The sequence below is a fragment of the Plecotus auritus genome, assembly GCF_963455305.1.
Source record: "Plecotus auritus genome assembly, chromosome: X".
Classification (NCBI taxonomy): domain Eukaryota; kingdom Metazoa; phylum Chordata; class Mammalia; order Chiroptera; family Vespertilionidae; genus Plecotus; species Plecotus auritus.
The window spans coordinates 114368208-114391633 of NC_137784.1; the positions used below are offsets into that span (position 1 = coordinate 114368208).

General features: G+C 42.6%; 2 protein-coding genes across 3 annotated transcripts in view; both read right to left on the bottom strand.

The window, feature by feature from the left end:
• ZNF75D (zinc finger protein 75D) overlaps positions 1 to 8065 on the bottom strand; it is a 28072-nt gene extending 20007 nt beyond the window's left edge. The window contains exons 1-5 of one of the 2 annotated variants that reach the window (XM_080653322.1): positions 7785 to 8058; positions 5512 to 6038; positions 4077 to 4269; positions 3279 to 3370; positions 2829 to 2955 (exon numbers count right to left, since the gene is read on the bottom strand). In XM_080653322.1, the coding sequence (XP_080509448.1) occupies positions 2829 to 2955; positions 3279 to 3370; positions 4077 to 4269; positions 5512 to 5958 (859 nt within the window). In that variant the 5' untranslated portion in view covers positions 5959 to 6038; positions 7785 to 8058. Of the gene's footprint in view, positions 1 to 2828; positions 2956 to 3278; positions 3371 to 4076; positions 4270 to 5511; positions 6039 to 7784 lie in introns of both variants that reach the window. The other variant, XM_080653323.1, reaches the window with a different exon arrangement.
• Positions 8066 to 13144: 5079 nt separating this feature from the next.
• Positions 13145 to 22463, bottom strand: LOC308239333 (zinc finger protein 449-like; the record flags this gene model as incomplete). Its single annotated transcript, XM_080652135.1, has 4 exons — positions 13145 to 13860; positions 14129 to 14227; positions 19739 to 19934; positions 22110 to 22463. 4 exons carry the CDS (start codon positions 22461 to 22463, stop codon positions 13145 to 13147), a joined length of 1365 nt encoding a protein of 454 aa, XP_080508261.1.
• Between the last annotated feature and the right edge of the window lie 963 nt (positions 22464 to 23426).

Consider the following 23426-nt stretch of genomic DNA (forward strand, 5'->3'; position numbering starts at 1 on the left):
CTAGCCACCAGCAGTACAAGTCTGAATCGCATATGGCCCCCTGCGTGACCCCAGCATCTCTTTCCCTTTACCTGTATTCTATTAAAGACTGTGGCTACCTTAAATAAATTTAAAAAAAATTGGTTCTCATCAAAATTAAAAAGTTTCACTCTGTGGAAGCCCATGGGAAGAGGATGAAGACAATATACAGACTTGAAGAAACCATTTGCCAACCATATTATCTGACAAAGCACTAGAATCTACAACATATAAAGAACTCTCAAAACTCAACAGTTGAAAACAATTAAATTAAAATAAGGGCAACGCCGAAACCGGTTTGGCTCAGTGGATAGAGTGTCAGCCTGCGGATTGAAGGGTCCCAGGTTCGATTCCGGTCAAGGGCATGTACCTTGGTTGCAGGCACATCCCCAGTAGGGGGTGTGCAGGAGGCGGCTGATCGATGTTTCTCTCTCATCGATGTTTCTAACTCTCTATCCCTCTCCCTTCCTCTCTATAAAAAATCAATAAAATATATATTTTAAAAAATAAAAAATAAAAAAAAATAGAATATGGGCAAAAGACATTTCACTAAAGAAAATAGAGAGATGGCAAATCAGCACATGAAAAAGATAAAACATCATTAGCCATTAGGGAAATGCAAATCCAAACCACAAGGAGATAACACTACATGACTAACAGAATGGCAAAAAATAAAATAAAAAAGATGTCAATACTAAACATGGGCAAGGATGTGAGAAAGCTGAATCACTCACCCATTGCTGGTGAGAAGGTAAAATTTTACGGCCATTATGAAAAACAATTTGGTAAGTTCTTATAAAACTAAACATGCAATTACCAAATGAACCAGCAAATGCACTCTTAAGGCATTTATCCCAGATAAATGAAAATTTATCTCTACATAAAAATCCCATACATAAATGTTCATAGCAGCTCTATTTCCAATAGCCAAAAACTGAAGATAGCAAAGATATCTTTCAGCAGGTGAATGGTTAAACAAAGCATTCACCTAGTATATCAATACTATGGGATATAACTCAGCAGTAAAAAGTAGTAAACTGCTAAAACATGCAACAACTTGATGAATTTCCAGGGAATGAATAATTCTGAAATTATTCAGAATAGAATAATTCTGAAAGAAAAAGTGAATCCCAAAAGTTTACATAGTTTACATTCCATTCATATAACATTACTGAAATTGCAAAATTTAAGAAATGTAGAACACGTTAGAGGTTGGCATGGGCTGGTGATGGGGTAGGATGTGGGAGGGAAGTGTGTGTGGTTATAAAGGGGTAACAGGAGGAATCCTTGTGGTAATACAACTGTTTAGTATCTTGATTGTGGTAGTAAATACTCAAACCTATACATATAATAAACCTTTGAAGAACTAAATATACACACACATAAACAAATATAAGTAAAATAGGAAATATGAATAAGGTCAGTGAATTATATCAGCATCAATATTCTAGTTGTGATATGATACTTTTGCAAAAAGTATCATTGAGGGAAACTGGGAAAAGTGTACATGGATATCCTTTGTATTATATTTTAAATCTGCATGTGAATCTGTAATAATCTCAGTAAAAAGTTCAATAAAAAACACAGGAGCAGAATCTTAAAAATCCCTGTAAAGGCTCCTATCAAGAAACATTTCTCCTCTTCCTATGTATATAGTTACCTGTAGAAAACTGTCCTTGAACTATGGGGACCTTAGATCTATGGTTCTTCCACTTGTTCTAACAGATCACTTTAAATTTAGAATGCAATAATGTTCTGAAAATAAAACCTTGAGGTCACGAACTACCATCTTAATTCTAGATTACTGTCAGGAAGAGTGAAGGATTCTTTTATACTTTCATGTACTCCAAATGTTTAAATGGGCAGAATCTTAGATTCAATATCTTCTTTATACTCTACTGTGGTTGTGGATGAATATGCAATGAGGAAGATAAGAACTAAACCTAAGGAGGATCGATCAAAACAATATGGGGAATGAGAACTCAGTGCTATTGAAGTAGACTTGGTTAGAGATGATGGTGGCTTACACTAGGATGATTAAGAGTGGAAGAGGGTTGAGAATATCATGCTAAGTGAAATATTTAAGTCAGAGAAAGCTAAGAACCATATGATTTCACTCATATGTGGGATATAAAACTGAAACTCACAGACACAGACAACAGGTTACCAGAGGAAAGAGGATGGGGTGGGTAGTAAAAGGTTAAAGGGGGCCAAATATATGATGCCCTTTCCTGACATGGAAAAGATATGAGAGTAGCAGATTTGCAGAGTGGGGCAGAAGTATGATATGATGGATTAAGATTTCTATTTAGAATAAAGAAGTGGGATGTGTATTTGTAAAAAGTTCTCTAGATCAGCGATATTCAACAGGTGTGCCACAGGTGGCATACTAGTGTGCCACAAAAAAATTTAAAACATTCAGTACTTGACTATTTAGTCAGAAGCACTGACCGTTTCCCTTAGGTTGTTAAATTAAAAAAAACACCTAACAGCCAACATAACAATAGCCATCCGGTGTGAGTGAATCAAACTTAAACCTATTTTTTTTGTCAGATTGGCAAAAAATATAATATTTTTGGTGTACCGAAGAATTTTAGTAATTAATTAGTTTATGTGTGCCAGGAGATGAAAAAGGTTGAAAATCGCTGCTCTGGGTGATTTGGATATGCCTTTCTTTTTCCCCACATCACCAAGTTGAGAACCAACCAGCTACTGGAACATAGGGACTCTCTTACAGGAATGCATTTTCCATAAACTAAGGACATAACAGATTATTCAACTTCTACACAAAGGAAAGGAAGAATTTTTACCTAGAGAGATGACAGTCTCATAGTTTTCCTGCATTACTTCATTGTAGAGGATCTTCTGAGTAGGGGCCAGTAATTTCCATTCTTCTTCGGAAAAATGCACAGCCACATCTTCAAATGTCAACAAACTCTAAAGAAGAGAATGGGTTTTAGTTCAGTATTTGCCACCACTGAAGTCGTACTGTCACTCATTTCTGAATTACATGGTAGGTCAGTCACTGAAATTAAGTGTATGAAATTTAGGGAGGAAAGTGAGTGGCAGAAAAGAAAGAGATCAGTAAACAAGCTTGGTAGGTGCCCAATTCCCACTGTCCCAAGCCTATCTGTGTAAAGGACATCTGAGGCTAACTCGGCTCAGAATACCTGCTGGGCACTGTGGGTCTTGGGCAGCAGAGAAAAGCATAGACAAAGTCACATTCAGGCTGCCTGAAAAATCTGGAATGTACAGCTCACCTGGGATTCAGGCAAGACGAGCTCAGTTGCCATCTTCCAGTTTGGGGTGCTTTTCTGCTCAGAAAAGGCTAGAATCTGTTGAGCAGGCACAGCTGTGGGTGGAAAGGAGCCAGAAAATTTCTCTTTTCTGTTTATGAATATCCTGAGCTGATTTGTAAAATATAGACTATCAGGACACCTTCAGTAAAGATAGTTCACCTTCATGTGTATGAATGTGTGTGTAATGCCAAAAGTGGCCTTTTCATGGTAAATAAGAACCAAATATCCACCACTCCGTAGAACCAGTCCCCCCGATTTCATGAGATAAATTATTAAAGGAAATTCACTATTTTTTCCTATCATAAAATAGTTTGTTCATTGGGCTGGGCAAGAATTAGAGATGTTTGAAAATGAAGGACTCAAGTCCTCCAGTGTATGGTAGGAAATGTGAAATGCTTTTGTCTATTATTATTTTTTCCTGGTGCATAATTCTCTTCCTCTTTTGTCAATGACAGCTCATTTCTGATCTAATTTCTCCTCTAACTTACAAGGATCAGATGACCCCACCAGTCCCTATTCCATTTTCTCTCAAATTTCTAAGGAACAAGGTCCATGATATGAATACCAGGGTTCCATGGTTTGGATATTTCTGTACACCACACTGCTCCTCACCTTCACCCACCATTGACCTATTGTAGTCCCATATGAGAGACATCCTAACTGCTAGCATGGCTGGGCACCTGGAAAATTCCCATGATATTCTAGCTGAATCGATTACTATCACAGCTCCCAGAAGAGAATTATTATGAAGCTCCTCACCTCTTTCATATACAAGCTGGGTTTCTGTGTGAGTTTTCAAGCCCAGCTGTTCTTGTAGTACCTGGTATGCATTCCAACATTCTTTCTGGAACACACCCATTGCTTGGGGCTCTGCTGGCTTCCACTTAAAGCCTGGGACCTCTGCTGTTCCTCCCAAGAGCACTGCCTCCTTTCCCAGGTCATGGACTGTGACCTAGAAATAATCCCCATCCTCATTAGCACAGAACTTACTTGCAGTTTTAGGCTGTGGTGGAGGGACGAACAAGAATACAGCCCAGATTTAGGGAGTGTGTGACATTAAAGGAAGTATTAAAAAACTGTAAAGGTATTGTGCTACCCTTTTCTCACAAAGAACTATATACATCACCTGGGAAAATTAGGATAAAATAAAAAAAGCTGTGACTGCTGCTAGCCTCCACCCCTCCACATACTAGTACAGCCACAGCTCAGGCTACTAGCAGACTGGGTGCAGGATGCCTGTTATGCTGCCTTCACTGGCTTGTTTCCTTGACTTAGACCCTTGCCTGAGTGGATTTCTATATTTTAGTCTTATCTAAGGCATTAAATGAAAAAGGTTTTTCCTCTTTGTCAGATTTTCTAATCCCTTCATGGTTAGGAAAGGATTTCATGGAGAAAGGGGATGCAATGGGGGAAAAACTGGGGAAAGTTCAGCTCTAACCTCCCTCAGGATTCAGTTGTAGTAAGACACAAAAATATATCCTGCCCTGTGTTCTTCAAGGTGAGCTCCTGAAGAAAGGGAGTGTGCTGCCATCTTCCCAGGGCATACCTTGGTCCCCCACTCACCAGCAAAGCCAAGGATAGATCACTAAGGGAGGGTAATGGAGGCTCTTTTCCTAGCCCAGAGATGTGTATTCCCACTACAGAGGGCACTACCCCTCAGCATCTTGATTCTCTCCACTTCTCTTTCGGCATTTTTCTTCTTTCCATGTCCTTGCTTCCCATTTATTCTATTTCTTCTCCTCCTATGCAGTCTCCCCAGAGTTGTTTGATTTATACTTCTGTTTGCTACCCTTGCTCTCCTTTTATCTCTAAGTGCTGTCTGCCCACCCCGCCCACCCCCCGCCACCCCCGATTTTCTCCCCTTTCCCAATTTGTTCTTGCCTTTTATTTCTGTTTCTAGGAAATCAAGTCCTATCTCCTTGGCCATGCCAGACTAGCTCACCACACTCAATTTGCACTGGCCCTAAATAGGGAAAAATGCATTTCTTTTTGCTAAGGCCAGGAAAGACTGCCAGGAGCTCTGAAACCTGTAGACTATTGCTGCATATATGTGATTTCAGATCTCACCTAACTGTCCTAAAGGAACAACGGAAGAGTGACCTAACAAAAATCATTCCCCCATTAATCTCCCAATCCATAAACATACCCAGCCTTATCCTATTTCATTGTATGTGTGAGGAATCTTTTTTCTCACCTCATTACTTATTCCACCAGGTTCTCTCTGAAAGCGTTCCACTAGGGCCACAACCTCTTTGATGCTCTGTGGATGATACTTCTGTACCCAGTTCTGAATATCCCTGGGCAGAATGTTTAGGAACTGCTCTAGCACCAGCAGTTCCAAGATCTGTTCTTTTGAGTGGATCTCTGGCTTTAGCCACTGATGGCATAATTCCTGAAGTTGGTTGACAGCCTCGAGGGGTCCAGGTGCTTCATGGTAACAGAAACTCCGGAATTGCTGGCGAGCACTCTCAAGACCAAGACTGTCCATGTGTGGGCTGAATTTCTTACTCTGACTGGAGCTCTCTTTCACAGACTCCTTAGTCTCCCAGAAAGACTCCACATGTGGGTATGAACATGCATTCATCTTCAGATGTCTCATCATAATTTGCTCTTGGAACTGTTTTTCTCCTATTTGTGACATTCTCCTGGTGCCACCTTTGACAACTGAGTCCTTGTCAGGTTTGGTACAAAACCAATGAATGGGTCTTCTCCCCAAGGGCACTGAGGGAGGAGAGGAAAAAAGTGAAAGTCAAGATACAAGCCACATGATATATATTTATTTGCTCTTTATAATTATCAGAGAAGAATGAACAGAAAAGTTCTGTCCTGCTTCCTCCTTAAAATCAACTGCCAAAATCAACTGATGGCAGATTACTTCAAAGTAACGTGTTTCTCCCCTTTTCTGTTACTCAACTTTGAAACAAAGAACAGCTCAGAGAATACAGATGTCAACTGAAAAACTTTTTGCTCAAAGGCTGAGGAACAATTGGTAGGTGAAAAAAACTGGCACCCATTTGCTAAAAGGAGCTTTAAGATTATTTAATACTTAATCTGTGTGCTTCCTATCCCATCTTCACAAATAGGGCATATTTGAGTTTCTCTAAATTTTAACAGATCATTCCAATCTTTTGTCTTTAGTCAGGGGGGAAATAACTTCTATGCCCCTTCATTCTCTTAAAAAGACTGAAACCTTTACTTCATGGAACATTTGATAGTCTTTCCATTACATTAACACTGGCAGGAGAACTGAGACAGGAAGATCAGAAAAGAAGTAAAGTATTCAGGAAAAAAAGTAACCTTATTCCTCTCAGCAAATATCCCCCGAAGCAACCAGATGTCCACAACATTTTTTGTTGGTACTTTTGGGGTAAATTTATAAAGGACTCTGTGCAAATGTGTACCTGTGCATTAGATTTCTTGTTTACTTACTGGAAAAACTTCCATTTGTTTATAAGATATCTAAATGGCAGATTTAACAAAAGGAAAAAATGGTGATGTTAAATTTCTTGAGACAGGAAGGGTCTAGTAAAGGTACCCCTTCTCCTGACTTTACATTTCTTCAGGGTCATTACAGATATTTAAGCAGGGCTGAGGATAGTCTGGAAAGTCTGATTTTCCCTGAGGTGATCCAGCAAAAAGAGCAACAAATTTATTTCGAGGATACCACTGGTATTCAAAGAAATGGTTGGTTCTTTGCTGCTTATACAGGCTGAGGAGGTACAGGGACACCTCCTATATATTTCGTTTGTTTGTGGATTTTTTGGTTTTGTTTTTACATTTATGTATTTATTTATTTATGTATTAAATTTTATTGGGGTGACATTAGTCAACATGAACATATAGGTTTCATGTGTCAATTACTAAGTTACAAAATCTGTATATAGGACCATGTGTCCACCACCCAAAGTCAAATCTTCTGTCACCTCATATTAGGACCCCTTTCTCCTCCCATCCCCCCTCCCTCTGGCAACCTCCTATATTTTTTAGCAGCAGAAGCTGTAATGACCCTTCCTCCAGGGATATGACCATAAGCCAGCAGAAACCGGAAAGTTTCCCTGGGTGCAGTGGTAGACATCACTGCCCCATCCCCCACCACTAATTTGCTACACCTTCTATGTCGACCACAAGGGTGACAATAAGCCCCGGGCACGTGGGCAGCCTCCGAGTGTGCTTCAGCAGCACCCCGGGATGATATTTGCACACAGAGTACAAAGAGATCGCTTCCGGCGGTTAGATGTGGAAATAGGAACCTGAATACCGGCCTCACAGAGAAAAGGTCCTGCCTGAACTCAGGCTGACGGCCGCCTGGCAAAGACGCCACCGGCGAACTGGGGAAAGGCTACATCCCCCATCCCCCACCTCCCCACCCCCAACCCCTCACCACCATGCAGGCTGCAACAGGCACGTGCAGCCCTTATCTCTCGAGCTGTCACCAAATACAAAGGGAAAATCGGGCTTCTCGATTACCTTCACGCAACTCTGGCCTCCGTGGACGCCACTTCCCTCTTCCTCACTAGACTCTTAAGTCGCCACGCCTCCGGGGTACGCTGGGAAGAAAGCTCTCCGCGCCTGCGCCACTGCGGAGGCGGTGTCGGGAGCCTGTGACGCGCCTGGCGAGAGGAGCGCCAAGACTCAGAAGCGCAGGGAACTTGGAAGATCAGTCTCCCATCCGTTCCCTCTATCTCCCCGAGACTGTACCCCGACTCGCCATTTTAAGGTCGAGGTATGTGGACCGGGCCCCAACCGGAAAAGGAAGACTCGTTTCCGGTGGCTTTGTGACAACCACGCCCAGCCATCTATCTTCCTTCCTCCACCTGTGCAGTCTCAGGCCAGCCTGCTAGGAACAATCCCTCGGGTCCTTTCCAACCTCCAACTTAGAAGGATTGCCTTTCTTCTCCCGTTCAGCCCCTGATGCAAAAAAAGTTAATCCCATTGAGTCTCCAGACCAGCTGACAAAGGGTGCCGCAATCACCACAATCCCTCTTCTCTCTCTCTCTCTCTCTCAATCCCCACCCATGGATATTTTTTCATTTTTAGTGCATTTTATTTTAAATCTTTGTTTTTAACTTAAATCTTTATTGTTTAAAGTATTACATATGTGCCTCCCCCCATTAATCCCTTTTAGCCCGAAACGGCCCCCCTCCCCAGGCCTCCACCACCCTATTGTCTGTGTCCATGGGTTATGCATATATGCATACAAGTTCTTTGGTTGATCTCTTCCCACCCCACCCCCCTGCCTTCCCTCTGAGATTCAACTGTCTGTTCCATGGTTTTATGTCTCTGGATCTGTTTTGTTCATCAGTTTGTTTTGTTCATTAGATTCCACATATGAGTGAGATCATGTGATGTTTATATTTCTCTGACTGGCTTATTTCGCTTAACATAATACTCTCCAGGTCCCTCCATGCTGTCTCAAAGGGTAGGAGATCCTTCTTTTTCATAGCAGCGTAGTATTCCATGGTGTAAATGTACCACCACAGCTTTCTAATCCACTCATCTACTGATGGGCACTTGGGCTGTTTCCAGATATTAGCTGTTGTAAATTGTGCTGCTATGAACATAGGGGTACATACATTCTTTCTGATTGGTGTTTCGGGTTTCTTAGGATATATTCCTAGAAGTGGGATCACTGGGTCAAATGGCAGTTCTATATTTAATTTTGTGAAGAAACTCCATACTGTTTTCCATAATGGCTGCACTAGTCCATTGATGATAGAAAGAGTGGAAGGGAGGGTGGGGGTAGCGGGAGGGAGAGAGAGACATCAATTGGTTGCCTCCCAGATGCAGCCCTCGTTTGGGCCTAGGTCAACCTGCAACCCAGGTACATGCTCTTTCCTGGGAATGAACCCGAGACCCAGTGCACAGGCCAACACTCTTAACTACTGAGAAACACTGGCCAGGGCTCAATCTCTCCCTGCCTTGAGTGAAGTGTTGCTAGTCCAGATTATTCCTACATCACTTTCCAGCTGCTGGCTGCCCTTTCTACAAGGAACCTCGCCGGTGAGGGCCACCGCCACAAAAGTTGTCACTAGGCTTGTCAAGAGCCTCCTTTAGTAAGAGGCAGTTTGGTCCTGGTCAGGCTCCTCCCTCGATTAGGAACCACAGTCCTTTATAGGGTTTTTTGTTTGTTTGTTTTTTGTCCTTTATGTTTTTAAAAAACATTTCTGGTTCACTGGCACGTTCTTCTAAACTATTATTATTGTTAGGTAGGTTTTAACCTCATGATATAGGTTCCATATATGTCAGGCCCTGTGCTAGGGTTTTATCTTAAAGTGTAGAGAGCAAGACAGAGACTTCCGTGCCAGTTGTTACAGCAGTGTGGCGATCTTGATGTCAGGATGGGCCTTAGAATCCATGTCTCGAGGGACCAGAAGGATAAAATCTGATCCCACCCCTCAAGTCTTGCCACAGCCCTTCATGTCCCCTACAGCCAGCCAGAGGGAAGGGAATACCTCTCACTCATCTATGTAACATCTCTTTCACCCATCTGACATAGTGTCTGGCATATAGCAGACTGCTTTCTGCTTAGTGATCTGACATGAGACTTTTTACTGTAGCTTGTGTTCAGAATAACAGCAACATTTCTTGGGTGCCTTAAGGTTATTTGAAGATATGATTACCCATGAAGAATGACATTCTTAAAAATTACACATTAAGAATGACAAAATTTATAAAGCCTATCAACCACGCTCCTTAAACACAGTTTGACATGTTATTTTGTAGAATAATTGTGTGTTTGATATCATTTTATTTCAGTAAATGTGAGTTTTTGTAATTTTCTTTTCCATTTTTTAAAAACTATGATTGTCCTGGCTGGTGTTGCTCACAGAAGGTTCGATTCCAGGTCAAGGGGATAGGCCTGTGTTGCAGGTTTGATCCCCCACACCAGTATGGGCATGTGCAGAGGCAACCAATCAATGTATTTCTCTCACACCAATCTCTCTCTCTCTCTCTCTCTCTCTCTCTCTCTCTCTCTTCCCCTCTCTCTCTCTCTACACACACACACACACACACACACACACACACACACACACACACCTCTCTGTTTCACTCTCCCTAAAATCAATGGAAAAAATAACCTCAGGTGAGGGGTAACAAAAAGTTATGATATTATGTTTGGAACACTGAACATGATCTACCCTCCTAAAAATTTTAAGTGCAGAGTGCAGTATTGCTCAGATAGGCCCAGTGTGTAGAGCAGATCTCCAGAACTTATTCCGCTTGCATAATTGAAACTTTAATCCCACAAAGTAGCAACTCCCCATTTCCCCCTCCCTTAGTAACCACCATTCTACCCTGATTCTAAACAGTGTGACTATGACAACTCTGAGGATATACTCTTTTAACAACTTTCCTATACACCACACAGCAGTGTTAACTATGGCCATCATGTGGTACATTACCTCCCTAGTACTTGTTTATCTTACAACTGGACGTTTGTACCTTCCTCCAATATTAACTTATACATATTAGTTTATTACTGGACTTACTACCTTGATGAAGAATTTTCTGCTTAACTTTTAGTCTTGTCTTCCTAACCTGTGACTTTCCTGAAGCCCAAGACCCTGCCATCCTCAGTACCTATGATGTTACCTAGAACATAATGGGCACGCAAAGACTATCAAAGGAATGAATCACTGTGGGCGGGAGACAGTCTACAAGAGAGCAAACAGGGTGACAGGATTGAAACGTCTATGAGTTTAAATGGGTGACCATGGACTTATAGGCTAAGAGGGCCCTCATTCCCTTTTCCTGAGCTGTTCCTCCAGTCTCCCAACTCCAGATGCTCAGGACACAGAGCTGGCTGTCACACACCTCCCCGCCCCATATACAGTCAATCATCTGAGACTGTGGATTCAGCCTCTTAATTCCTCCCGAATTCTTATCTTCTGTTTCATCTGCACACCACTGCCCTTAGCTCAGCCCACTTTCTCATCTGTAGTAGCCTTCTCACTAATCTTCCCGTCTCCCATCTTGTCTCTCCTAATCCCCATCCAGGAGCCAGAGTAAGCTTTCTAAAATGCACACCTCACCAGTACTTCTCAACTGGAGCCTATGATTTTTTCTGGACTGCCGGATGAGGTTCCAACTCCATCAGGTAGATTATTAGACCCTCCATTACCTGGCCTCTGCCTAGCACTCTAGCTTTCCCTCCAGCCAGTCTGTGCTCTTCTCATCAGGTCTTTGTATGAGACAGCCCTTCACCTGGGATGCTGTCCATAACACACTTGCTCAAATCCATGTATAGGCTGGTAAAAGCACTCTCTTAGCGTCTCAATTTTTGCTAAGACCCAAAGGCCGAGGACAAAATCTCAAGTGGCAAGGACCTTCCATTCTAAAGTTATCTTGAACCTTACCTCACATCATTTGTAAAAGAAACCAGCTCCAGGTAAAATGCAATCTCAATGTGTAAGGTAAAAAAATACAACTTTAAAATGAAAATGTAGAAATAGGTTCATGATCTTGGGGTAGACAAAACGTTTCTTCACCAGAATTCAAACAGCACTAATAATAAAGGGGGAAGTAATAAGTTGAACTATGTAACACTTGGGCTATTATCTTCATCAAGGGACACCAGTAAGTGAGTGAAACCAGAAGCCAAGGAGTGGGAAGAGATATCTGTCGTACATTTTGGCAGTATTTAGAGAAGGTGAATAGCTACCAGTATAAACCGATGGCACAACCATTCCTAGGGTCCTAAGGAGTACCCTACAAATGGAACCCTTAGCCTCCACAGTCATCGGACATGAGTCTTAGAGAAAATCTAAATAAACTTTAAAGCAGAAGTAGAATGAACCAAATTTATTAATGACTTTGCACTGTAACAAAAAATTCACAGGAAATTATCGACAATGTTCAACTCTTGGGGCAGAAAGGAAATAAAATGAAAACTGTAGCAACAAATAATTATAAAATCACAAACAGAACATTGAATACGTTTTGTGGCATGTGGTCCAAGCTAGGCTTAAAGTTTGTAGCATTCAATGCTTTCATCATTCCAAAGAGCAAAGAAAGAAAACACAGAATTTACAGGAAGTTCGTTCGGGGTAGGGTCTCCACCCTTCTATAAGCCACTCAATATTCCTAGTACTCATGTGATGGGTACTGTTCTCTGCCCTTCCCAGTACTTTATGAGTTGGACATCTTCCCTTGCCCCTATCCTTTGGAAGTGCTCACATTTCAGACATGGGCTGTGTTCAAGGCTCATACGATGCATAAACATAGCAGTGGGTGCACAGGAGATGCTGACATGTAGTGTAAGTGGGAGTCAAGGGAAGTGCTTGTTGGCACTGTTAGGGAAGCTTCTGCGTGGTGCTCCAACTACTAGTCAGTGGCAATCAAACAGGAACAGCATAGCCATTTCCACATGACTGACATATTGCACAGATACAGGTCAATTGGGCACATCCCCATCTATTGGAATACTGACCCTAGAACCAAAAGGAATGCCAGCATTTATATGCTCCTTACTCAAACCGATATCGTGGTTGGCTGGGCACAAAGACATTGTCATCATAAAGATTAAACAAGACTTGCCTAGACAGAAAACAATCATGTCTAGAACAGTGGCAAGAGTCAGTGAATACTCTAGAATTTATGTGCCTTGGAAGATGGGTTTTAAACACAGCAAAATACAAAGCTGTTCTAATGCATAACTCAAACAAAACTGTTCTTGCAAGACAGCCTAGTGCAAGTTAAAGCTTTGGTAGATTCGTGTCACTTTGCTTAGGAACTGTTTCCCTCAACAAATTCTCAAAGAATTCTTCTCTAAAGTGCATATTAAAGTGTGCTTTCTTTAGGACTCTTGTGGAACAATTGGTGCACTTCTATGGCTTCTCCCCAGAATGGTTTCTTGAATGAAAAACAAGGCTGGATCTCTGCCTATAGCTTTTCCCACAATACTCACATGTAAATGGTCTCTCTGCAGTGTGTGACGCATAGTGCACATTAAGGTCTCTTTGGCGTCTAAATGTTTTTCCACAACTCTGGCATTTATGGGGTTTTCCATTTGTGTGGATTTTTAGGTGTTGTATAAATTGTTTTCTATTACAAAATCGCAACTTACACTCGGGGCAAGTGGATACTCCTTGACTAGAAGAGGTTTTCTGGTGTTCTGTGAGGTGTGACACCTGAGAGAATCGCTTCCCACACACGCTGCATTTATAGGGTGCCTCTCTTGTGTGAACTCGAAGATGCCTTTGCAGGTTTGACCTACGAAGGAATCTTTTCCCACACTCAGGGCACCCATGAGGGAGCTTTCCTGAATGAATTTTCAGGTGCCCCTTAAAAACCTTTTTGGAAAGAAAATCTTTCCCACACTGAATACATCGGTGTAGTTTCTTTGGGGCACTGTTTTGTGCATAGCCTCTGGGGTTGAGAGGCTCTTCCTGGTTGGACCCCTCAGCGCTCTCTGCTGGAGAAGGATTCTGATCATAGAGCGGCTGTGTGTGGTCTCTGAGTAGCTGCTCTGCGGGATTTCCCATTAGGTAGTTTAGCTCTTCGAAGTCTTCTGGAAAATTGGGATTAAGAAGTACATTTCTGTCTGAAGAAACAGAAAATAGATACATACTCTCCAGTTATTTCCGCTTTGACACATTTTCTCTCCCAATATCAAAATGAAGACTGTGAACAGAAATTGCAGATGTCACCATGTTCCAAGAGGAATGGAGAGCTAGTGACTGAGAAGAGTTATACTCAACGCTGCTGGGAAGATACAAACTTCCAAGTGCCATCCCAAACCTTGTTACCCTGGGAGTAAAGATTAATTTTTCTTTAGTTTCTTCCCGAGCATTGCATGAACCCTCACTTACCTAGGTTGAAGTCAAAAAATTCCAGTTCTTCTAGTTCCTTGCAATCCTGTAGTTCTTGCCCCCAAGGCTCTTCGAGTGCAGGCTTTGGCGACAGGTATTCTAGCCATAGGAGAGATGGGAGGAAGGATAGTTTGAGTCAACACAGGTTTCTCCAGAGTCCAGGTCTCTTCTTGGACACATAGCCTCTCATGATCTGCCTACTACCTTCTCAGCATTGCTTCACCAGGAGCCTCTGACAAGTCCTTTGTGTTTGTTGTGCTTTTTCGTTTTTCAGGATACCAGTAAGAACAAGACCCAAATGGCAGGGTGGGGGTGGGGGGAGGGATTCTATTGTGCTCAGTTCAACGATATTTTCCTCCAGTCTATGGAAGGGAAGTGAATCCATTCTGGTGTGAAGTCAATGCACTGAATGAGTTCCACATCTGTTTTGAGAATGGAATTATGTAGGTGAGGGCCAGAACATGAATTCAGTCTTTCTAAAGTGTTACCCTATTAAAACTGACAAACACTGTCTTATTGACTGCCAAGCAAAGAGAGAGACCGGCCAAAGTGTGGGGGTTAGGAATGGTAACTGGAATAGTTTTAGTAAGAGAAATTCAAATTAAAATGGCAACTGAAGTAGGTCAGCAACAGCAAAAATAATCTGTATATGTATGCTTCAGCAGAAGTCTAGAAGTCGATTCTCTGGAAACTAACCAAAATAATCATCAAAAACAGTGCTTCTCACTGTCAATCTAAGGACAACCAGAAGATGTTTCTACACTCACTCTTCTCCTGGGTCTTACCACTGCCCCCCTCAGTGAGAGCTGCTGTGGCTCCTGCCTCTTTCCACACACCTTCCTCGGCTCTGTTCAAGTTTACTGATCTGCAATAAAGTGTAGGTTGGAAATGGCTCATTTCAGATTGAAATACAAGGACATCCTATCTAATAAAGAGGGAATATGCTAATTGACCCTCATGCCACTGCAAAGGTGGCGGTGCCCACAGCCAACAAGAAGGGAATATGCTAATTGACTGCCCCGCCCTCAAATATGGTGGCACCCACAGCCAGTAAGGAGGGAATATGCTAATTTACTGCCCCGCCCTCAAAGATGGCGGTGCCCACAGCCACAAGATGGCGGCGCCCAGTCCCCTTAGCTCCGCGCACCTGCGTCTGGAGTCCCCTAGTCACCTCAGCCCCCCAGCCACCCAGGGCCGGCCCGAGGCGCAGGCAAGCCTCAAGTGGCGGCTGCCCAGCCACCAAGGGCCGCGCGAGGCTCAGGTAACCAGGGCCGGCCGAGGCTTGCGCTGCTGGCAGTGGCAGCAGCAGAGGTGTGATGGGGCATCGCCTTCCCCTGATCTCCAGGTCATCTCCCGCCCGTGAGGGCTTCCGGACTGTGAGAGGGGGCAGGCCGGGCTGAGGGACCCCCCCCCCCTCCAGTGCATGAATTTTCATGCACCAGGCCTCTAGTCCTATATAATAAAAGGCTAACATGCAAATTGACCAAATGGCGGAACAACCGGTCACTATGACGCACACTGACCACCAGGCGGCAGATGCTCAACACAGGAGCTGCCCCCTGGTGGTCAGTGTGCTCCCACATGGGCGGCATCACTCAGCCAGAAGCTCTGAGCTGGCCTGAAGGCTGGGGAGTGCAGTGTGGTGGCAGGAGCCTCTCCCACCTCCTTAGTGACTGCTGGCTTAGGCAATGGGGAGCCAGCGTAAGCTGACAGTCGGACATCCCCCAAGAGCTCCCAGACTATGAGTGGGCACAGGCCTGGCTGAGGGACCCTCTCCCCCCCCCCCCCCGCCCCACCGAGTGCATAAATTTCGTGTACCGGGCCTCTAGTATTTCAATATTAGGGTTTGTAACATGACATGAGTAAGTTAGTTTGGCTAATGTTAATGTGAAGGAAAATTTAACTTTCAGGACATTGTATCAAAGCATAGGACATTGACTAAAATACCTTATTTCTACTTTCATATTTTGAAATACAACTCTTCCTTTTGTTCATGCTTGCATCTCAAAGGTAAGCACAGGATGAGAGGGTAGGAGCACAGGTCAAATAAAAACTGGAGGTCGTGCATCAGAGGAGAGCTGCCATCAAGTGAAAGTGTGAGCGATCTGAAAGTGGCGGGTGGACAGCAGCACAGCCTTAGGGTGCCAGAAACTTGGAGGCCCAGAATATACCCAGTAAGAGAGACTTGAAAACCAGTTCAGAATGGCAGGATGTGTTCACATGGTGGTTCCCATCCTGTACATGGAGCATAGAGTTGTTACTCTTAAGGCTGTAGACTTCATCACAGGTGACCATGAAACCAACTCAGACACCTGCCCCTCAGGTGAAAGGCAGTCAAAGATGAGACTAGTCAAGGACGAAAGCAACCCTGGAGGCAGACTCTAGCACCCATGAGAACACAGCCAGGAGTATCATCACCAGGCAGCTGCCCCTTTCTGTGCAGCACCCAACCAAAGAGGACTGAGAGCTGTCACCTTACTTCCTCTCCCCAGCATAGTACTCCCTGGTGACAGCTTTCAAAGAGGCTGGCCCAAATTGTGCTCCTTGGTAGTTGTTAACCTCATGCACTTTGTCACTGTCTACCAACCTCACCCCACCCACATCCCTCCTCTGTAACATTCAGATCTTTGAGGATCAGGTGCCCTCAACCTGCACTGTCCAGGCTCTCAAAGCCCTGCTCCCGACACTATCACTAGTTTACATTCCCCAACCTATGCTCACAGCCCATGCCAGCTAAGGGCACTAACCATCCCCCTTTCATGCATCTCACACCCTTCCGACCTCAGTTCCCATCTTTACTCATACATTCAATAAAATACTGTCACAAATGCTGAATGAACTGGACACTGATTCAAAAGACTTTCACAGATCAGTCCTCCTTCCGTATGCCAACATAGGGAAACAACCACGGCGCTCATCACAAGGCAAGCCTGTGAGTGAAGGCGAGCAGACATTAGCACTCACATGCTGTGGTCGGAGGGTAAATTGGTACAACAATTTTGGAGGACATTCGACCATATCTATTAAAGTTTTAGATGGATATGCCCCCTAATCAATCATACCTAATCTAGATATTTGTTCTGCTGACACATGCCCATGGAAAGATGCTGTGTGTTTGAGACCTTGTCCCCAGGGCATTTTGGTTAAGAGTGAATATCAGTCAGAAGTCATGCCTTGATGCCTACTTCTGCTGGCAGGGCTCTTCTCTACCCTCAAAGGCCACAGTAACCACCCCAGAAGTTGTGCTGGAAATGAGCCTAAGGTCATGAATGAGCACTCTATGCTTTGGGCCCCGGGTTGTTCATTTCTTCACTCCCACCTGGGACTCGGTACTCAAAAGCCTGCAGGTGTCAAACTAAAATTCTCACACATCCAATTATTTAAAAATTAGCCCCCAGAAACAGAATTTTTAGCCACTTAGAGCCAGCCTCCTATGCATAGCTCAGAAAATATCACCCCATGGGGGAAGAAGGACACATATGTAACACCTTAATCAATAAAGAAATTTAAAAAAATATATCACCCCACAACTGCTAGCCACTGCAAAGATGGGAGCCTTATAGTTATGGGTCCCCCAACTGCTGCTGCCCTTTGGAACTCCCTGACCTATAGACTCCCAGTGTGCTTCTGGGCTATGACCTCACCAAGACAGGCAAGCCAGCCCTCTGAGTCCTTACTGCCTGGAAAGTTCCCTTGTTTTCCTCTCCTTCTGGCCCCTGACTTCCTCCACAAGCACACCTGACAGAGTTGCCCAACAAAGCTTGTGTGTGCTACTGCCACCTCCTGGTCATATCATCTTCCTAGATCAGCCCCCAGATCCCTTGGACGCTGTACAAGTGTTAAGGAGGATGAGACTTTGGTGACCAGGATGTAGAAATGGAGACCTCCCAGTCCACAGGACAAAGCATGTTATATCACTTTAAACAGTGATGAGAAAGGGGTACTTTCCTTTCCTCCTAATGAATATATTTTACTTGTTATATCATTCTCTTTCTCCCTTGTTTGATATATTAGTACTGGAATTTCCTGTACTTTGAAGACTGAAGTATTCAAATACAGAGCAATAGTACTTCTCCGTATCACATGTGATCTCTGTATCTGACACTGTTGCTAAGAGAAGAAAATTCACACATGTAATGGTAACTCATATGCAGAAAGATGTATAATTCAACACCACTTGCTAGGCTCTGCCACTTGTTGCAGGCATACACACAGAAATACAGATGTTTTAAAAAACTCGTTAACAGATCAGAGATGTAGGTAAGGTAAAGACTGGAATATAAATGGCAATACTTTTTACAGTTTGGCTTTGACCTTAATGGATATGCAGATGTCCTTTGGGCTTTTTCCTCCTGGTCACCTCTATGGAAAACAAGACACAGTCCATGTCTCTACATCACCAGCACTTACTAGAGCAAGCTACAAAATTTGGTACCTGGACAAATTGAATAAGTGCAGAAAATGAGACAAATTCATGACCAAATAACCACACGGTGACGTTATGAGTTGAATGAATTCTATGCTGGTGGTGGCAATGCACACTTCACATGTGGTCCTACTCTTAGGCCTGGGATGGAGCAAGCCATCCTTTCCAAGGACAGGGCAGAGTCTCACATGTGTCCTTCCCCATTGTCTGCCAGACACTCAGCGAAGAGAGATGGCACTTGGAATGGAAATCCCAAGAGAGAAGGAAAACCATAGGCAAGCACCACAGCTAGAATTTCTATTGCCTTCAAGAGCAAATGGGTCCAAGTGTCAAGGATATCCATTCTCATGCATGTAGGACATGGGAAAGCAAGGAACCCAGGCAAGGTACCCGAAAGTTTAACAGATTTTCGAATTCATATGTAATGATGTTTTCTAATCTGATATCTCCCAGGGTCTGCCCAGAGAACCTTGTGCTTTATCACTCAGTAAAATCCTGGAAAGACCTCAACCACCCTCAAGACATCAATGAACTTCTATGAGCCTATCTTCCCCTGCAGTTTCTCACCCTGAACTAACTCCTGTATTGTCTGGAGCAGTGGTTCTCAAAAGGTAGTATGTACAGCACTCACCTGGAGTTCCTGTTAAAAATGCACCGAAGGTGATCCTGATATGGAGGATCTGCTTACCATTCCTGGAGAAACACTGGTCTAGGTTTTTATGGGTAAGATACGTATTCCTTTTACTGCAGCAAGCAATTAAATCCTCTTAAAGGATCTGAAGTGAGTATATTAATAAAGTATCATGTTTGAATGGGACTCTTATGCCATAATTACAACTGAGGCCCGTGGGACCCACAACACCACAGATTCCACTGATAAAAATTGGCTGGGGAAATTAATCTTTATTCATATCACACATACTCCCCTCAATTTCCTTTATAATATTCTTGGTCAAAGACTCCTTCCTGTGTGGGCTCATTATCTTAAGAGATTTTGAATCCTGTTCAATCTAACAATGGGCATTGTGGGTAGCTATTCCCCAAGGGATGTTTCCTACTACTACTGTTTATAAGAGCTATCAATTTCCATCCATTATTCAGTGTTTCTAACCAACCCCACCCCTGGAGAGCTCCTGAGCTCTCAAAAGAGAAATCAAGGAAAAGAAATAAAATCATTGCCTTACCAAGAGGTTCCAGAAAGGGCTGGTCTTCCCCAGCAGCACCGTAGCATGGCTCCTGTGGGATCCACACATCTGCCAGTGGGGCCTCGGGGACAGTTCCCATTGCTTGGAATGGGGGTACCTCCAGGTGGGTATTTGGTATCATGTCTGCTATTCCGACTACTGCTGGATCTTCCAAGAGCTTTTCCTGACTATCAGTCTGGAGGAAATGCCAGAACCCATCACTCTAAAATCTATCTAGACCAGCAGTGCCCAGTAGCAATATAATGCAAGCCACCCAAGTCATTAAAAATTTTCCTGTGGTCATATGAAAAATAAAATAAGTAGATAAAGTCAATCTTAATAATATGCATTATTTAAACCAGTATATCTAAAATATCATAATTTCATAATGTAATCAGTATAAAGAATTATCAATGAGATATTTCACCTACTTTATTGTCCACCCTAAGTCTTCTGAATGGGGTGTGCATTTTATACTTATAGCATATCCCAATTTGGACTAGCCACATTTCTAGTACTCAAGACCCACCCTTGGCTGGTGCCTACCACATTGACAATGCAGGATTAGACCACAGGAAGAAAAGAGTCTCTTGTAGAAAGCCAAACAATGAGACACAGAAAGGAAGGGAAACCATGAAAGCATTACATCCTGGAGGCAGGAAACTTTGGAAGAGTCCTTCATACAGGCTAACTGCAGAGCCCCATTTATACCCAAGATCCCATTGCCCCTAATGCCCAACAAGAAGTACTTCCTCCCATCTCCAAAGATGCTTCCCTGTGCTCAGCTATCATATGTCCCAAAATGCTTTAGTAGGTGGTTCTGTTCACAGGACAGGGTCACTGTTCCCAGGAGGAGTTTTGGAAATGATGGTAGGTGGTGGCTCGCAGAATTAGTGGGCAGAGACGGAAGTATAGATAATGCACAGTGCAGAATTGCTCCTGTGCCCCACCTACCTTCAAATATTCATGTAGGTAAAAAGAATCTGTCAAGAACCTCACACTGTTGGTCATATAATCACAAAATATTTTTCAAATGTTAGCATGACTTGAATTTTCTGGGAAAGTACTCCTTTGGAAATCAAAGTCATGGCGATGTCAAGTACAGCAAAGGAAATATAGTCAATAATATTGTAATAACTATTTACTGTGCCATGTGGGTACTGGAAATATCAGGGGGAACACTTTGTAAAGTACATGATTGTCTAACCACTAGGCTATACACATATACTAAAATTAATACAAGATAATATTCAATGTAAGATTTGAAAAATGCAATATACAGATTATGCATGTATTATAGAAATGTACATTTGAAACCTATATGACCCTATTGACCAGTGTCACTGAATAAATTTTATTTAAAAAAAGAAAAAAATGAAAATGTTTTTTAAAGCAAGACTATACTACAATTGTTCAGATTCACCAAGAGTATTTCCCCCTTTGGAAAATCACATGATCAGCAGCAATGCTGCTCATTGTGTTTGAACTTTTATCAGTCTGAATTACTGCCTGTCACCTTCACAGTGAGTTTGTGCAGAGAGGCAAGCATCTGACAACTTCATGAGATCTTCTGTGCACTCAAGCCCAGACATGTGCACACTGAAAAGTTTTTTAGTTTATAATAAACTACCTTCTCATTCCTTTATATTTCTTCTGGAGACCATTTGACTCAGACGTGGCCAGCTTTGTTTGCAAAATGTCATATAGTAAATATTAGGCTCGGTGTGCCACATTCTGTCAGTCACTTATTCTCATTCTTCCTCTTTTTTTGAACAATGCTTTAACAGGTCAAATCCATTATAAACTTAGGGGTATACAAAACAGCCGTGGATGGATCTGGTCTGCAGACCCTAAAGCATAATACAGGTGCTTTTTAAAAATATATATTTTTATTGATTTCAGAGAGTAAGGGAGAGGGAGAAGGAGATAGAAACATCAATAATGAAAGGGAATCATTGATCCGCTGCCTCTTGCTTGACCCCCTACTGGGGATCAAGCCTGAAACCAGGGCATGTGCCCTGACCTGGAATCAAACTTTGACTTCCTGGTTCATATGTTAATGCTCAACCACTGAGTCACATTGGCCAGACAATACCAGTGTTTTTTGATGAATGACTGTAAGTAGGCCATGTTATCTATGAATTTTATTTAAGCATATTTACTGGGACATTAGAAAATATTTGTTACAGAGGGGAATTGGCTGAGGTTGGAATCCACTGACCCATATGTTTTCTCTAGCAGAAGAGACATGAAAAAGACTGTGCAGAAATTTGAGGCAGAAGAATGACACAGAGACAAATGTCAGATCCAATCCCACCTGCCTCTGATACCCTTTTGGTCTAGTTCCCCAGATCCCAAACTCTTTTCTCACCTTTGTCTCTGTTGTCTCAGGTTTCATCTGTATTTCTTCTAGGAGTGACAGAATTCTTTCTGTACTCTCGGGGCATTGTTCTGTCACCCAGGTCTCTAGCTCCTGGGGCATAATTGTTAGGTATTGTTCCAAAGTTAGAAGCTTCACCATTTGTTCCTTAGAACGCATCTTTGGCTTCAGCCATTCAGAGCAAAGCTCCAGGAGTTTGTTGAAAACATCACGAGGCCTGGCTGCTTCATTGGACCGGTACTGCCTGAAGCGCTGACGGAAGAATTCAGTGTCTTTATCATACTCTTGAAACACTGAGCTAGGATTCAAGGAGGCCTGGGTTGCAGAACCCAGGGTAGTAGCCATTGACCCCTTCCAGCAGTGTACACTTTATCTGGTGTCTGAAGTCTCAGGTTCCAATGTGTTTCTTTGTGTATTTTCTGGGGGTAGACACCTACTGCTGAGGAAAGGGAAAATGAGAGAAACAGCAGTGGTTACCAGAGGGCATCCTAATCTCCCTTAATTACTTGCTTTTCAGTGAAGTTCTAATGTAGCAGATAATCTTTAGGGGAGTTTTTAGAATCTGATAGAAATGTTAAAGTGTGTTCTTTAAGAAGAAGAAAGAAAAAGTGTAAAACAGTTATAAAGATTAAAATACCAATAAATGCATACCTATCAATAATCACTTTAAATGTAAATGGCTTCAATGTTCCAACCAGAAGACATAGGGTATAGATATAGATATAGATATAGATATAGATATAGATATGCTGTTTACAAGAGATCCTCCTCAGAAAGAAAGACACACACAGACTGAAAGTAAAAGGATTGAAAAAGGTATTTTCGGCAAATGGAAATGAAAAAGCAACAACAAGAACAACAACAACAACAAAAAAAGCAACGTCTGGGGTAGCAATACTTATATCTGACAATATAGAGTTTAAAATAAAGGCTATAAAAAGAAACAAGGAGGGACACTACATAATGATATAGGGATCAATCCAACAAGAGGATATAACCCTTGTAAACATATATGCACCCAATATTAAAGCGCCTAAATATAAAAAGCAAATCTTCATGGACATAAAGGGAAAGATTGACAGTAATAAAGTCATAGTAGGAAATTTTACCACTCCATTGACATCGATGGGTAGATATTCCAGACATAAAATCAACATGGAAACAGTGGCACACTAGACTAGATGTATTTAATCCTAAAGCAGTAGAATACACATCCTTTTCAACCGCACATGTGACATTTTCTAGGACAGACCACATGTTGGGAAACACAAATAATCTCAATAAATTTAAGAAGATTGAAATCACATC